This window comes from Colias croceus, chromosome 10 (assembly GCF_905220415.1).
Source record: "Colias croceus chromosome 10, ilColCroc2.1".
In the NCBI taxonomy this organism is placed as follows: Eukaryota; Metazoa; Arthropoda; class Insecta; order Lepidoptera; family Pieridae; genus Colias; species Colias croceus.
Genome location: NC_059546.1, coordinates 9,585,043 through 9,601,692, shown reverse-complemented (window position 1 = coordinate 9,601,692; position 16,650 = coordinate 9,585,043). Strand labels below are relative to the sequence as shown.

At 35.8% G+C, this 16,650-nt stretch overlaps 1 protein-coding gene across 2 annotated transcripts; it reads right to left on the bottom strand.

Annotated features, from left to right (window-relative positions):
• Positions 1 to 1,662: 1,662 nt before the first annotated feature.
• LOC123694882 (ER membrane protein complex subunit 1) lies at positions 1,663 to 14,625 on the bottom strand. Of its 2 annotated transcripts, XM_045640485.1 has the most exons (17): positions 14,477 to 14,625; positions 14,277 to 14,392; positions 13,912 to 14,049; positions 13,359 to 13,557; positions 12,611 to 12,947; positions 12,104 to 12,296; positions 11,543 to 11,659; positions 11,221 to 11,235; positions 10,278 to 10,447; positions 9,884 to 10,030; positions 9,450 to 9,617; positions 9,168 to 9,272; positions 7,233 to 7,416; positions 5,712 to 5,867; positions 4,862 to 5,038; positions 4,086 to 4,313; positions 1,663 to 3,701 (listed from the first exon to the last, which is right to left on the bottom strand). In XM_045640485.1, the coding sequence occupies exons 1-17, from the start codon at positions 14,617 to 14,619 to the stop codon at positions 3,541 to 3,543; spliced, it is 2,754 nt and encodes a 917-aa protein (XP_045496441.1). In that variant the 5' UTR covers positions 14,620 to 14,625; the 3' UTR covers positions 1,663 to 3,540. The 2 variants fall into 2 exon arrangements, with proteins under 2 accessions (XP_045496441.1, XP_045496442.1); XM_045640486.1 differs by lacking the exon at positions 11,221 to 11,235.
• Between the last annotated feature and the right edge of the window lie 2,025 nt (positions 14,626 to 16,650).

The following is a 16,650-nucleotide window of genomic DNA, read 5'->3' as shown; positions in this document are numbered from 1 at the left end:
TTTATAAAAACAATGTCACTAAAAACAAACGTATATTTATATGCTATATATCTTGCAACAAGTTTGTACATTGATGCAGTTCAAGTTTAACAATATTCAATACAATAAAAATGCAAATAAAAAAAAATTAAATTTGTTGGGGTCCGTACCATGCATATTCATAAAAAAAACAATAATATTGCATTGAATGGAATTATTTATAAAGTAACATTCATAAAATCCTACAGATAAACCATTGAAAGGACTTGAACCAATACATTTTAACAGTGTTAAAAACTACATTTACTAAGGTGTGCAATTGTGAAATGGTACGGATTATACAAAGATTGTCTTAAACATAAACCATTCAAGCACATTAAAAGCAAAATCCTTTAGAAGTACATACTAGAAACTCAAAATTCGTACAACCAGTCACTATTTCGTAAAAAAAAAATTCGATACAACCAATACTTTGATACCTGGATAGATCCTGCACTTATAAATATTCATTTTATTATAAATCTAAAGAAAGAGTAATAAGTAACTGTAAAATAGCGAAAAGCAACTGATTGTAAAATTTCACAACTATTTGACGTAGAAAAAGTACAGCCCATAATACTGTAAACCTTACTGCTAAATAACAAATCTTGAATGAGCAACTACTAATTTGGGTTTATTTTATTGAAAACATCTATTAATTCTTCATATAGCTTCGGTAATATACAATAATATACTAGTGTACACATTTATAAGGCTCCGTATTACTTTATATTACAGTCTGTTGTGAAGAGATGGTTTTATATCCTTAAGATATCATCGAGGTATGTCCAATTTATATGATGCCCAATTTCAGGACTTTAATAATTATTTTAGCTTTAGGGCCTGTTTTACTACGTGATCTCAAAATAAGGGAGTGTTTGTATCTTCTTATTATAAAGTTGAAGAGTTTCGGAGCAGACGAAATTGTGTATTAGCTAGTTAGGAATAAATACTTCATAAGAATAATATAGGATAATGTAGCGACACATTCTGAATAACGCAAGCGAAATGTTTCCCTTACAAATTGTTAAAATTGACGATTCCAAAGTGCTTCTAAAAGAAGTCTAATTGAATAAATAAATGTTTGAGTTTACAGAGCATATATAATATACAACTTTCCGACATAATTCATCGGGGCCTTACCGGCCAATCGAGTAGACTGGTCGAGGATTCTCTTTTCGATAGAGGAATTCCACCTTCCTTCCTTCACAGATAACATTCGAGCCTGTATAAATAGATCAATTTCCTGATCAGGGCATCATCAAAATTGGACAATAACCTCAATAAATGGCAACGAAAAATGAATTTTATTACTGGAAACACTAGCACTTATTTGGTGTCATCGATTATTATTGTTCTTACATTTATTCTAGTGTAAATAACCTTAACCATGTATACCTAAGGGAAAATTAAAAAACAAAATCCTACCACCGGGACCAACCAAAACACCCAAAAATCTGATTGATATAAACATAAATAATTTATTTCCTTTTGCAAACAGTAAATAATAAGGTCTGCAAACTGTTTATGAACCATTTATTTATTTCCAGAAACAGATTTTAAATAAGTAAATAAAAAGAAGTTTCCTATTGGAAATTAACTTTTTCGAATAGCTGATCAGTATTCATTTAATAATAAAGTAAATAATCAACGCAAATTTACATTATTTTGTATTCGATGTAAGGTCTTAAAGCATAATCGATAGGAATCAGTACTCCTTAGGAATAAATTCTAACTACCTATTCACAACAAAAAATGTTCCGTTTTAAAAAAAATGCATGTTAATCAATTTAAAAAATAAATAAACTGTTTTTGGAATGGTCTCATCAATAAATACAAAATAAAATTATAACCAACTTTAAATATAATTATTTCTAATGCCACGTCCACACAGGTTTCTTGTTCAAACGAATCGGTATTTTGTGAAAACATTATTAATATTAGTAAGTTAGAAAACATTATTTAGATCCGTGTAGACGCAGCATAAATTGCACTAACTATAATAGTTATAAAGGTATATTAAAATCTTTATATTATAGCATCTATCACATAACTATTCTGATATTGATGGGTGCAAGTTTGAAATTCTATCTGCGTATATTTGACCTTACGTTTTTAAAATTCATTTCATATATTTGTCTATTGGAACTTAATATACTGCCATATACAGTAATTATTACATGTTCATCACGAACTTTGATTACGTCCACATTTCGATCTTATCTCTAGTGTGTTTTAGAAAAATCTAAAAGCCACTGCTAAGTCTTAATTTTAATGCATGTATAAAAATCAATATGTTGATTTGCAGTAAAATTACATATTTATCGTAAATCATGGCTGAAATACTCATAAATATACGATTTTCACCACATGGCCATTATTGTATTGTATTAATTTTTCTTACGCATCAACAAGAGATAAGAAACCGTAAAAAATGTGGACGCCTCGTAGCGAAATGTGCCAAAATGAGACGCTATATTTGGTACAATTTGAGACCACTTCTAAACACAAGTTAAAACACTCCGATCACACCAGTCAAAAAACTTATATTTTTATGTGTTATTTCCCCAAAAACTTGAGAAATTATCGTTATGATATTGTGACAACTAAAGATATCCTATTCTAATCAAATATAATAACTAACAGATATACACATCAGACCAATTCAATAACTAAGAGAACTTCAAAACTTTATTGTATTTTAAACGCGATTTATTCATTTTATTATTAACCCGACGATTCGCACACTTTATAGCGAGCATAGTTACGGAGAGACAGTCTCCATAAAATTAAACACAAGAAAATATTAATATGTGAAAAAAATAACATTCCACTTTAACACTAAAACTCTCACTTTGACACATTTCGCTCACAATTAAACATAACTTACGTAATATAAACACGCACACATTCACATTTCACAAATCTATAAATTATCTAGAGAGGAATTTGAACTGTATAGAAAATGGCAGTGGATTTTATGTGTTCCACTTGATAATCACAATGTATTTTGTTTAGTACAAAATACTCAAAAATAACAGGTTAAGTTTTTTGTTTGTGATCGTCAAGCAGAACGCGTCTTTACCGCCTACTTAAGGCGTATACGTTTATTATTGGAAATTATTGCTTCAATTATTGTTGATTACTTATGATATAATTTATTTAATATATAGATAAAATACTATTATTTTTATAAAATCCGTTTGCCCATATGCAAACAATCGACATATTACGTAGACGTTGCCGTTAAATATTTAAAACTGGCAATAATATATAAATATTACTATAATCTCTCTACGACTAAGCACTATATCATAAACGATTTGATATCTTCCATACATCGCAGGTACACCGTTTCAAGATTGTAGAGAAGTGTGACGTCACCGTCAAAAAACATTAGGCGTCAGAAGAGAGAAGTCAGAACGAAACAACGAAAAAGGACAAAAGTAGTAAAAATAACCAATACAAATATGACCTCTATATATAAAGCGATACAGTTCAAATTCCCCCGCACACACCGCATCACTTCCAGGCGTTTTTCAGCATTTTCCTGGACGCAAAGAACTTAGTGCTGTACGTGGCTACAATTAGAGCGGCTAGTACTATCGTAATGAGGTGGTAGTCGAAGTCGTCCTTCAGTAAATCGAACGTTTTTGACGGCGCTACTCGTGTGTAGAAGAGATCTGAAAATATTAAGAGATTAAAGTAAGCAGGCTGTCTAAGTTTTTAACGCTTATTCTGCGTAGACATATGACTGATATTTTAAAGTTCTGATAAACGTGACATTAAAATGTGAGCTAATACGAGTCAAACGTCTCACTTTTTTGTGATGGAAATCTCTAACTAGTAAGAATATTACAAAATTGAAATAAATTATTATTGTATAGATTCAGCAAATACGGTAACGAGGGAATGTAATTTTATATAGCAAGGTGGAACCATACCCAAAACCATTATATATATACGCATAAGGCTTAATATTTTCCACATTCATCAGTTGCATATACTGCCATACCAGACCATAGATTTACATATAAAATTCATAAAAAATAAATTAGTTTACTGACCAAGTCCAGTAACCAACACCAAACTCGTAGACTCTAATCCCGAAGGTGCTGTATATATATTCTGGACCCTAGGTAGCGATCTATTATAGTTCACGACCGCTTCTGCAGGTAAGGGCAGTTCAGGTGCATAGGGAATGAGGCCTTCTTCCCGGGGCTCGCCCGCTAGAGGCCGGCGAGGTTCGACATATGCCCAGGGGAGCTCCATTATAGCGCCTGATGTTAATGCCACTGTGGAGGAATGGTTTTATTTAATAAAAAAAAATCTTATTGTTTCAGTTAATAAATTAATATTCTTGTTAAACCAAGCTAATAAATCCTGGTACACACTTATGGAAAAGAGAAAAACAATTAAACTATAACGGCTTCGTATCGAGACCGGCTGAAAAACGCGAGACATTAAATGATGTTAAGGTTAGACTAATTTATTACAATTTATAAATATTCTGGGTTACCTGCCAAATATGTGAAGATAATTGATGAAGCTGTTTGTAATATTGGAACGAAGTTCCTTATCGCGCGTTGTGAAAGGGGACTAGACGGAAAAAATTCTTACGAAAAGTTGTCACGACACTTTTTGCTAGAGCTGTCCAACGTGCGCGTGGCTCTCTGTCTGTCTCTCTCTAACTTAACACTTCGTTCCATCCGGATGTCCCTTGACATCGCTCAAGCTTTCTTTTTTACTATTTATTTTACGTTTGTAAAATTTCTGCAATTTTTCTTATTGAATTATACCACCGCCATTAAGTTTGAATCGTACTATACTAAAGTATACTCACTTAATATATGCGTGTCAGTCAGCGCCCGTTCAGTTTGTGTGAAGGCAAGCGCAGTGGGTGTGGCGGGCAGGATGTAGGCCTGTCTGTCCACACTGGGGGCTCGGGCCGACTCAAACGAACTGAACTGAGCGCCAGCTGATAGCCAGCGCTCTTTGCCCTCGTAGAACTCCATTGTTGCTGTAAAATATAAAATGTTAAGTGTTCCGATTGATGTGTAATTGTCGCAGAGTTTATTAGCACTTAATGGGTGCCATCATTGCTAAAGTTTTTGTATGGTATAATGATCCAATTGAACTATCATTATCATGATTTTTTTAAATTTTGAGTGTAAACTTCAGAGTGAGGTACAACGTTTTGGAGTGCGTTAGCGTGCTGCTTTGTTACTGGTATGTAAACTACAATCGAGTAGATGTATAGTGGTGTAGACATGCTCTATGCATTATTGCACTTGGCGTTGAATAATGGTGTAGAGCATTGTATAGTGATGTAGAGGGTTGCATAATGATGTAGAGCGCTGTATAGTTTTATAGAGCGTTATATAGTCGTATAGAGCGTTGCCTAATGTTGTAGAGCGTTGCCGAGTGGTGTAGAGTGTTGCCGAGTGGTGTAGAGCGTTGCCGAGTGGTGTAGAGCGTTGCCGAGTGGTGTAGAGCGTTGCCGAGTGGTGTAGAGCGTTGCCGAGTGGTGTAGAGCGTTGCCGAGTGGTGTAGAGCGTTGCCGAGTGGTGTAGAGCGTTATATAGAGCCATATAGAGTTTGGTATTATAGAGTGTGGTAGAGCGTACGCATGTGGTAGTGTCGAGTAGTGTAAAGCAATGTAGAGCGTTATATAAATTAGAGCTGCATATTACCGATCTCCACGCGCCGATGCTTATCGCTCCGGTACATGTACGCTAGCGCATTGTCCGCGTGTACGGCGAGCGGTAGGGCTCGCGCACGGCGATGTGCAGCCGCCGCTACAACTGTACCGCTAGCCGCGTCCAGTGCTACTGCTGTTACTGACATGTCTGGAATGGGAGGTTATATTGTGAGTGGACCAATTAATTCAGAAAGATAGGTAGAAGTAAGAAGAATAAATTATGCACAAATTTTTGGAACGAAGTTCCTTAAAGTGCGTCGCGAAAGACGGAATTAAGATCAAAAGTTGTGACACTTTTTGCTATTGCAAGTCGTGCTGCGTCTCTTCTCATCCAGTTTACTCCATGTTGTATATTTATTTTCAGTATTCAGCCTGGAGTGCACAAGAGGCTCTACCTGCCCTGCGCTACGCACCCTGGGGCCGCTCCAGCAGCACGAGCAGCAGGTTGGGGTTGGAGTACTTGTAGAGCACGCTGCGGTCGGCGAGCGGCTCTACCTGCCCTGCGCTACGCACCCTGGGGCCGCTCCAGCAGCACGAGCAGCAGGTTGGGGTTGGAGTACTTGTAGAGCACGCTGCGGTCGGCGAGCGGCTCTACCTGCCCTGCGCTACGCACCCTGGGGCCGCTCCAGCAGCACGAGCAGCAGGTTGGGGTTGGAGTACTTGTAGAGCACGCTGCGGTCGGCGAGCGGCTCTACCTGCCCTGCGCTACGCACCCTGGGGCCGCTCCAGCAGCACGAGCAGCAGGTTGGGGTTGGAGTACTTGTAGAGCACGCTGCGGTCGGCGAGCGGCTCTACCTGCCCTGCGCTACGCACCCTGGGGCCGCTCCAGCAGCACGAGCAGCAGGTTGGGGTTGGAGTACTTGTAGAGCACGCTGCGGTCGGCGAGCGGCTCTACCTGCCCTGCGCTACGCACCCTGGGGCCGCTCCAGCAGCACGAGCAGCAGGTTGGGGTTGGAGTACTTGTAGAGCACGCTGCGGTCGGCGAGCGGCTCTACCTGCCCTGCGCTACGCACCCTGGGGCCGCTCCAGCAGCACGAGCAGCAGGTTGGGGTTGGAGTACTTGTAGAGCACGCTGCGGTCGGCGAGCGGCTCTACCTGCCCTGCGCTACGCACCCTGGGGCCGCTCCAGCAGCACGAGCAGCAGGTTGGGGTTGGAGTACTTGTAGAGCACGCTGCGGTCGGCGAGCGGCTCTACCTGCCCTGCGCTACGCACCCTGGGGCCGCTCCAGCAGCACGAGCAGCAGGTTGGGGTTGGAGTACTTGTAGAGCACGCTGCGGTCGGCGAGCGGCTCTACCTGCCCTGCGCTACGCACCCTGGGGCCGCTCCAGCAGCACGAGCAGCAGGTTGGGGTTGGAGTACTTGTAGAGCACGCTGCGGTCGGCGAGCGGCTCTACCTGCCCTGCGCTACGCACCCTGGGGCCGCTCCAGCAGCACGAGCAGCAGGTTGGGGTTGGAGTACTTGTAGAGCACGCTGCGGTCGGCGAGCGGCTCTACCTGCCCTGCGCTACGCACCCTGGGGCCGCTCCAGCAGCACGAGCAGCAGGTTGGGGTTGGAGTACTTGTAGAGCACGCTGCGGTCGGCGAGCGGCCGCCCGGCGGAGTGCACGCGCCCGCTGCGGCTCTTGCCCGCCAGCGCCACTATCTGCGAGCCCGGCCCGCCCGGCGACAGGGACCACGTGCGTTGCGCTACCACTTGCTAAAAAAGTCGAGAGAAAAGTCACATTTTAAAAGTGTAAAATAAATATACACGTAACCAATGCAGTTTATAGTGTAACAAGCTCAAATGAAGTAAACTTAATATTATAATTGGGGCATTTCACGCGAAGCGGACACAGATTTCAGGGTCAGGTTTCAGATTTCGGTTATATTCTAATATATACACACCTGTATATACCCTCGGTATGTATACGAAATATTTTTGCATTTAGAAGCTTAGATTTCAAAATACAGGTCTTTGAAGATGTCAGTAAGCGCGAGGTATAGGCGACTTAGAATGTAATTATCAGTTCAAGGAAAGTAATTCTTAAATAAATTGATATCTGAATAATATACCTCATTAAATAAACTTTTTTTCCTCATATTTCGAATTTCGAATTTATATTTAAATTACTTAGAAAAATGAAAAAATATTTTTCTTTGTCGTTTTTTACAAACTTTGCGTATTTTTAATTTTTTTAAAGATCATTAAATAAATGGCTTATATAATGATTAAACTTCATGCAAAGTTCTAGAGTGGTCATCGCAATACTTTAGAATCTACATGTATTATAATAGCGAAACGCGGCAATATCCCCATACTAGCGCCTAGCGCGACGCACTTCAATATTCATACAAACGGGGACAAAAAATAAATTCGAGAAAGAATTAAATAAGGTGTCAACAGATAGGTCTTTAAAAATTGATTGGAGGTTTATAGATAAGTTTTATGCTAAAATAAATAATTGACGAGATATACGTATTCAAAGTCGTAAAAATGTCATATTACTGAATATTTTTTTTAAGAAAACTAAAGTAATATTTTCTTGCTTATTATTTACCAATATAAAACCTTATTAAAACCTGAAACGGTGTTATTAACTAACTATAATGAGATAAATACTGCGATACGGTGCGCTAACCAACGAGGCGCTAGTATGGGGATATTGCCGCGCTTCGCCATTATAATACGTGTAGCTTCTAAACTACTGCGATGACCACTCTAGAACTTTGCATGAAGTTTAATCATTATATAAGTCATTTATTTAAGGATCTTTAAAAAAATTAAAAATACGCAAAGTTTGTAAAAAACGACAAAGAAAAATATTTTTTCATTTTTCTAAGTAATTTAAATATAAATTCGAAATTCGAAATATGAGGAAAAAAAGTTTATTTAATGAGGTATATTATTCAGATATCAATTTATTTAAAAATTACTTTCCTTGAACTGATAATTACATTCTAAGTCGCCCATACCTCGCGCTTACTGACATCTTCAAAGACCTGTATTTTGAAAACTAAGCTTCTAAATGCAAAAATTTTTCGTATACATACTGAGGGTATATACAGATGTAACATATTAGAATATAACCGAAATCTGAAACCTGACCCTGAAATCTGTGTCCGCTTCGCGTGAAATGCCCCAATTATAACAATATTTGCAAATTTTGCAATTGCAAAGATTTCAATGAAGCTTTAGATTAAGTGAACATGAAAGAACTTTAAAAATTGAGAATAATTTTATGAAAAATATTGTACTTTTATAAGATATGGATAATCCTTCTTTGATTAATAACAAAGCAATTGGTCGGATAATATAGCATAAGCTTAGTCATAAAACAAAGGGGTACCCCAAGGGTCTGTTTTGGACCAATAATTAAATACAATAATAAAATAAATATGCTTGTACCGAAGCTGTCGTTAATATCATAAAATTTATTGCAATCGACAATTAATTAAAAACAAACTTACCCGTCCATCATACTTGAGCGCGTATCCTCTTAAATGGCCAGTTTCTTTTTCAGCAACATACATGTACAAGTCTCGTACTAGCGGCGTCGCGGACACTGGCAGCACCTGCAAACAACGTTTTAATCTTACAAATTTTATTCAGAATTATTTCGGATTGAAGCAGTGCGGGTAAAGAAGCGGGGCGGAGCTAGTTATGGATAAAATTCTGAAGTTATATGGAACGGCTTCATTTATCTGGATCAGGGCGCACTGCAGCAGGGCACGTCGGGTGTATGTGTGTACCTGCACAGCCTCGTCCTCGTCCAGCAGCACCAGCGCGTGCAGCCGCTCCACATCGGCCGAGTGCAGCAGGGCGCACTGCAGCAGGCGTACATCAAGTTTCAACCGCCCCTCCCCCACTAGGGTACCGCGGATCGGGTTCAAGCTGATTATGTAGCCGTTTCCAGTCTCCTGTAACATTGAAGAATTAATTTAATTATGAAATATTTTTGTAGAAGCATCAAAAATAATTATCAGATATTTTAATATGAGAGAGATGTATGTCGTAGAAAAATACAGGCTAAGTTAGTTAATCACAACCTGCCAACTTTCCAAGCATGTAGAATAATTCGATATGGACATGGTATGACAAAAAATTTGCCACCAATTTTGTCCTAAAAAAAGTGGCAAAATATTTTTCAAAGATCATGCCCCCATTTTAACTTCTAGATAATTACCTCGTGTTTTCCCAGAATAGTGAGGTAAGCATCATACGGCGGATGCCTGGCGCTGCGACGTGTGAACATGACAGCTGACTGCGTGTTGAGACTGGGCTCGTAGCGTTGCCAGAGGATCTCACCAGATAAATTGTCCATACCGTATATCTGTAATTTTTGGTAACATATGAATAAGTGAAATTGTTAGAAATCAATATATTTTCAAGACTGAAATATAAAAAATAAGCTACGAATTGAAAACTTGCGTCGTATATAGTGACGACATTCAAAAGAAAATTTAATATTTAAAATTAAAGACCCCTAAAGATACACAAGGATATTTACATAAGTCATTTTTGGGAACATTTATCAGAACAGAATAAGAGCAAAGTAACATTGAGATCGTTTAACCCACCTTTCCCACATCAGTTAGCAGCACAATAATCTTGTGCAGGTTAAAGTAGTCCCTGACCAAAGACGTAGGTGTCTCCTGCACCACGCCTTCGCTTTGCAAGTTCTGCATCAAATTTTGCAACTGCTGGTACTGTGTGTGGAGACGACGCACGAACGCCGCCCATACTGAACCTGGGTTTCAGATGATATTTTAGGCACTTTTTGTTGGGAAAGAAGAAAATTTTTGGTTTGCAAGAGAAATGGTTGCCTACAATTTTCTGGAAGATTTTTGGTCTGTTTGCTAAACCGGCAACCAGAATATCTATTTATATTGTTAACGTTTGGAAAATTAGGGCATTCAAATTATAAAGGCATTCAATTTATAGTCCAGATTAAAATTGTCAATAATGACTTTAGCACAAATTTAACAACAGTTTAAACTTTATGAGCAGTAAATATACTGGTAGATCTGATTAATCCCATGGCCTCTCCCAATCTTTGCCTTATTTTCAGACTATTCATATTAATCCTCCCTTTTTTAAAATACTAAACACACCATTACAATTTGTCACTACTAATAAGGAATGTCCATTCTTGTATCATGGAAAAGTAAAACTTGGTTATAATTCATAATAATTCGTAAATAAGAAAGGAATAACTAAAAAGGCATTCTATTTTGATAACATGCTAACAAGTAATGACTTAAAATTAGAAAATAACATATCAACAGATCACATTTCTATAAAATCTCAGATGAAGTGTTAACACAATGTTTTGGAGGAAGCAGACCAAGCTAAATAATTGAAGAGAAAAAAATACCACACAGAAAAAAGGGATATAAATCATTTAAAGATCGAGTCTTTTTGTAAGGCATCCAAAATAAAATAAAAGCATTTAGAAAAACAAAAAGGCCACTCATAAATATATATTCACACAAAAGAAAAACACTAATGCACAATACTCACTGTACACCTTGGCAGCTAGAAAATAAGAATTTTGAAAAATTAATGATCATAATATTATATGCCAAAAATATTTTTAGTAATTTTGGTCTACTTTACATTTAATTTCGAATCGTTTTAATAACATTGGCCTTCATAACATCTTCTGAATATAAATATGTTCAGGAAACACATTCTTTTTCTATTATTTACTTACACGAATTTGCAAATGCTAAATCAATAAATTCTATCTATATCTGCCTTCACCTAGAACCTAGACATTAGAAATATCAAACTTTTGCCACGAAAATTTCATAATTAAAATTCCAAGAGTTGGCTGACTTACCTTCTTTCTGGTCAAATTCAGACTCTAGGGCTGCATCAGTGTCAGACACGGGCAAATCTACAAACTCGGCAGCTACTATATTTGCTAAAGCTTCTTCTCGCGTCCATAACACGCGACCTGTATAAAATAAAACATTGTTTATAATTTAAAAAGTATTATTTTATTGTAGGCACTTGGGTAATAGCTACTCTCGGTCTTATAAGTTACAATATTTATATTCTTCTAGCTTAATAATTATGTACTAATAATTATATACTAATAAACTAATAATTATATACTAAAACCTTCCTCAAGAACCACTCTATCTATTAAAAAAAACCGCATCAAAATCCGTTGCGTAGTTTTAAAGATTTAAGCATACACAGGGACATAGGGACAGAAAAAGCGACTTTGTTTTATACTATTTAGTGATTTTAATGTTAAAACTAAACTAGAATCTTATCTAGATCGATATTCCGCCACTGTAATTTCATTAAAGTCGTTGTCGTCTTATCCGAGATTCAGATAGTACACAATATACAAGAATTGCTCATTAAAGATAGTAATTATATTAAGTACTACCTTCTTGCTGCACCAGATGTACGGCGTCATCACCGGCATTGATCAATATCCTACACGCGGGCATCTCCCGCGCAGTGTTCATACAAACTACGTCCAATATTTCTGGGTCCGGAATGTGTAGTTTGGGGTTCGTTCTACTTATCTCTGGTATTTCTTTGCCTGTTGCTACATTGTGTGCTTTCAGCGAGAAACCCTGAAATTTACAACTTTTATTGGTACATTGCTTTCAAATGATAGCGATTCAATTTTAGTTTATCATATTCTGTTTATAGTTTTTTTTTTTTTTTTATATATCAAAAGAATTTAGAAGTTTTCAATATTTTAACATGACTTATGCATGTTTCTTACATAGACAAACGTGTATTGAAACAGTTAGATAACTTTTTAATGTCCAATTTTTTCTGGCAATGGGAACTATTTTTTTGTCTATGCGTTACTCAAATTTTCATTTCCCAACTCATTAATAAAGAAGCATTTCCTCCACTTTCAACACTACCTAGCCCATACCTTATTCTCATCGCTCCAAGACTGCATCAACGTCTGTCCATACGCTCCATCAGTTACCGTAGCCGTCGCCATCTGGTCCGCCAACCTCACACCCAAAGATTGCAGATCATTATTCTTTATCACCACCACACTCTTATCATCGATAATGAAGCCTGGCACTGCACTATTACCATCAAGCGGCCTCAAGTTACCCGCTATAACTTCATTTGCTTGGAAATAACTTGATAACGGCTTGCTTATTATCTGGACGGCATTTGAGGTAACGTCGAGGGACAGGAGCATGTACTCGCCCATGTTTCCTGATATACATGTGTAGTATGGTGGAGTTAGAATACATCTGTAAAAAATAAATTTGATTAAATATGTACTTATATAATGTATTGTAAATTAGAAAAGCTTTTCCAGTGTTGCTCATCTCCTCATCATCATTATTGAATTGTACACATACTTAAGTATGCAATGAAACTTTATACAAAAAGATAGCTTTTTGTATTCAACAATTTGTTTTCAACTTCTCAAACTTATTTAGTAACATGGATTTATCCAGCAGATTAGAAGAACAATATAATAGACACACAATATGCAAACGAAACTGCATACGATGTACATGACTAATATATATAATATATCTCTATTTGATATGTAAACAACCATTAAACTTTGACCCCTACACATATTTCTCAACATATAAAATTGAAAAAAATTTGATCACAATTCGGGATTCAAACCTGCATCTTTTACAACTTACCCATCATTGGTCCAGCCAGCAGGTAACTTGGACGTAGCACCTCTATTAGCTCCCGTCATAAGATTATACATGGTAACTTCCAAATGAGATCCGAACGCTGGCAACAAGTGCACCAGCATGCCATTCTGCACCCACCACTCAGACAGGTGCGCCCTTTCTGTGTCTAGTAACGATATTGGCCATTCCCATTGTAATACACCTGAAAATTTTATTCATGCCAATTATTACAATAGGTTTTGGATAGTTTGAATTTGAATTTGATTTTCATAATATTATGAACTTTGACCTTCACACTTGTAAATAATCTAGATTCTAGAATTATAAAGGATCTAATATCAGTAGCTGATAAATGGTGTCATATGCTAAAGAAATCATCAAATCAGTTTTTATAAAATGAGTAGTATCTTCAAAGATCCCCTTTTAAGGGTACCTTAATATTCATGGAATATTATCAATCTAGTTATCCTTCATATTTTACTATTAACTGATATATAAAAATATCTTAGATAATAAATATAAACTATGAAATCTTAAAAACTCTTATAAGATTTACCTGTAGCTGGGTCCCATCCTCTAACTAAATATGGATTGTTACCTGTGACTGTAGTCACTTTATCACCTTCACTTACATGCAATAACTTAATATTCCCTGAGCCTGCACTTTCAAATACATGACGCCACATTACCTGACCTAGAAATTAATATAGAACATAAAAAATATTATGAAAAACTATAAAAAATAACTATCTCACGGTATTGACAGAAATGATATAAATTAAATATACATCTCCTGATGTTGTTAACTATGATAAAAGCTATATAATATTACGTATATTTTATTACATATTATTGAATTTATTCACATAATTTAGCCGGTACACTTATTTTAAACGGATACAAGTAATAAAACTAATTTACCAGTCTTCAAATTTAGGGCAGCTAAAACATTCTCCTCTGTGGCTACTATTATTTTTTTAGCTGTAGTCACTGTATCGAAATGTGCAAACTTAATTCGTCCCACGTATGTTTGACGCCTGAAAGTATTTAACTTTAATTATTCACAGAACTACGAACTAAGAAGTCTTACAACTTTATAACCTATAACATTATATATTTACCAATCAAATTTGCCAATTTGATCTTCATAGATACACATTGATAAGTTTATTAAACTAAAAAACACTATAAACCAGTTCATACTGTTTAAAAACTTTAATAAACCCAAAAAATTGGGCTTTAATCGAATTGACAGCATCCCCATTTCTAAATGACTGAAAAAATCATTCGACATTCGCACAGATAACATAATAAACTTTATGGAACGTTCAAAAACAACATATACATATATGAAATATACCAAATATTTTGAATAATATTTGTACATTTTATAAATGTTTTTACAATTCAATATTATTAAACGTAACTATGACCTCAATAATAATTTATTTGATTTAATAGTGTATATAATGTAACAGTAAAATTTGTTTTTGCAACTTCTAAAGATTTTATTATCATTTGTTTCTATATCCACGATTTCCCTATAAATAGGAATAGGTATCAATATTTTAATCACTATTTTACCTATTTTATAATATTTAACAGAGGTGGGGTAGGTAGATATTATTATGTTGGCAGAACAGTTATAATTGGATATTGAGATAGGTAATGAGAATAACTTCACCGCCATCTGTCGGGTTTTGATGCATTTTATTTAAGCTAAGAATAATAATTAGTTGTGGTCTAAATTTCTAATAGGTAATTCTAATGTAATGCGTCGACAATAAATTAAGTATATTTAGCAATAATATACAGTTTTTTAATAATCCCAAAACTGAGATGATACCTGCTATATGTAGATGGTACCTAAAAAAATAAGAAATCTAGGCATGACGACAGTATCCATAAATGATCGTATTAGGGTTTTTAAGGGATAAATAAATTCAATATAGCGACTTAAAAATCTTAAAAACACTAAGATTAATGAGATTATCAATAAAATAAAACATTGAAATTCTGCAGTTGGCCATTTTGACTAAAACACGCGTGACGTCACGCTTAAGTAAACAACTCACGTCACATGTATTTTGTTGTTATGAATATGTTTAAAATACGCATTTTTATTTATTTTCTATTGTTTCACGTATGCTTTATCGACTCAGAACAGAAATATAATTGCGAATTCACGAATACGTGGTTTTGGGGTTCTCCGCGCCAATTTTTATACAATCATTTCTTATTATTTTCTCGCTTGAAATAATTACTAACACATTTTTGAGCATTATTTTAATGTGGATTCACACTGCAATACTGCACACCACTTATAAACTTTGAAATTCGTTTCTACAACACATATTAAATATATATTTTTTTAATTTTCTTCGCAATGCATACAAATAATTACGTATTTACTAAAGAGTGACGTCACGCTTACGCCATGACACCTGCGAGCTGTTTTGGCACAGTTGATAAATATTTTTTGAAAAATGGATTTTATCTTCGTTAAATTTAAGTATATTACCGAAATATGTTTTTCTTGTATAGTAAACGTATACACACATTATGGAAGAGGATTTCAAAATCTTTCGTCATGCCTATTGCAAGAAGACTGACAGTAGGTACCAGTAGTTTAATGATGCAACATAAAACCTGATAACTTTCCTATTAACATGATTATTTTTAATACATATAGGTACCTACAATAATTATTTTTAATTACTTTTTACAGAGAAAACAAAAAAGTCGATATGCGTATATAAGGATCTTCTTTCTAAAGAACTTAATTTAGTTTCCTTAAATGTTAATGGTTAAGATTTTTGAACTAAATGGTTAAAAAATGAAATTTTTTCATTCATTGAAATAGATACCTAATGGGTACCTAGTATTGATATTATGTTACAATAGATGTAGCTAAAAACAATTTACACGTCCATATAAAATCTCGGGTAATAATAACGAAAGAGTGCTCGATTATAAAATGGGTCCGGTTCAAGAATGCACTAGTACATGAGGTTGACGCTCGATTCACGCACCCGGCCGCGGCGGTGAAAGCAGTCTAGCCTAGCGCAGCCCTTCATAAAATAATGCCTACGTACTTACGTACGAACAGGGCCGTATTTACATGCCACTCATTAGTATAGTTTTCAGAAATAAAAATTATGAATGCGTTTAATCGGAAAAAATGTAATCTATAACTCTACTTTCCTTCATATTCATTCATGATATTCCAGGCCATCGCTTTTTGATACCTAATTGTGATTTAAAAATAGTTTGGAAAATCCAAAAGTGCACGCCT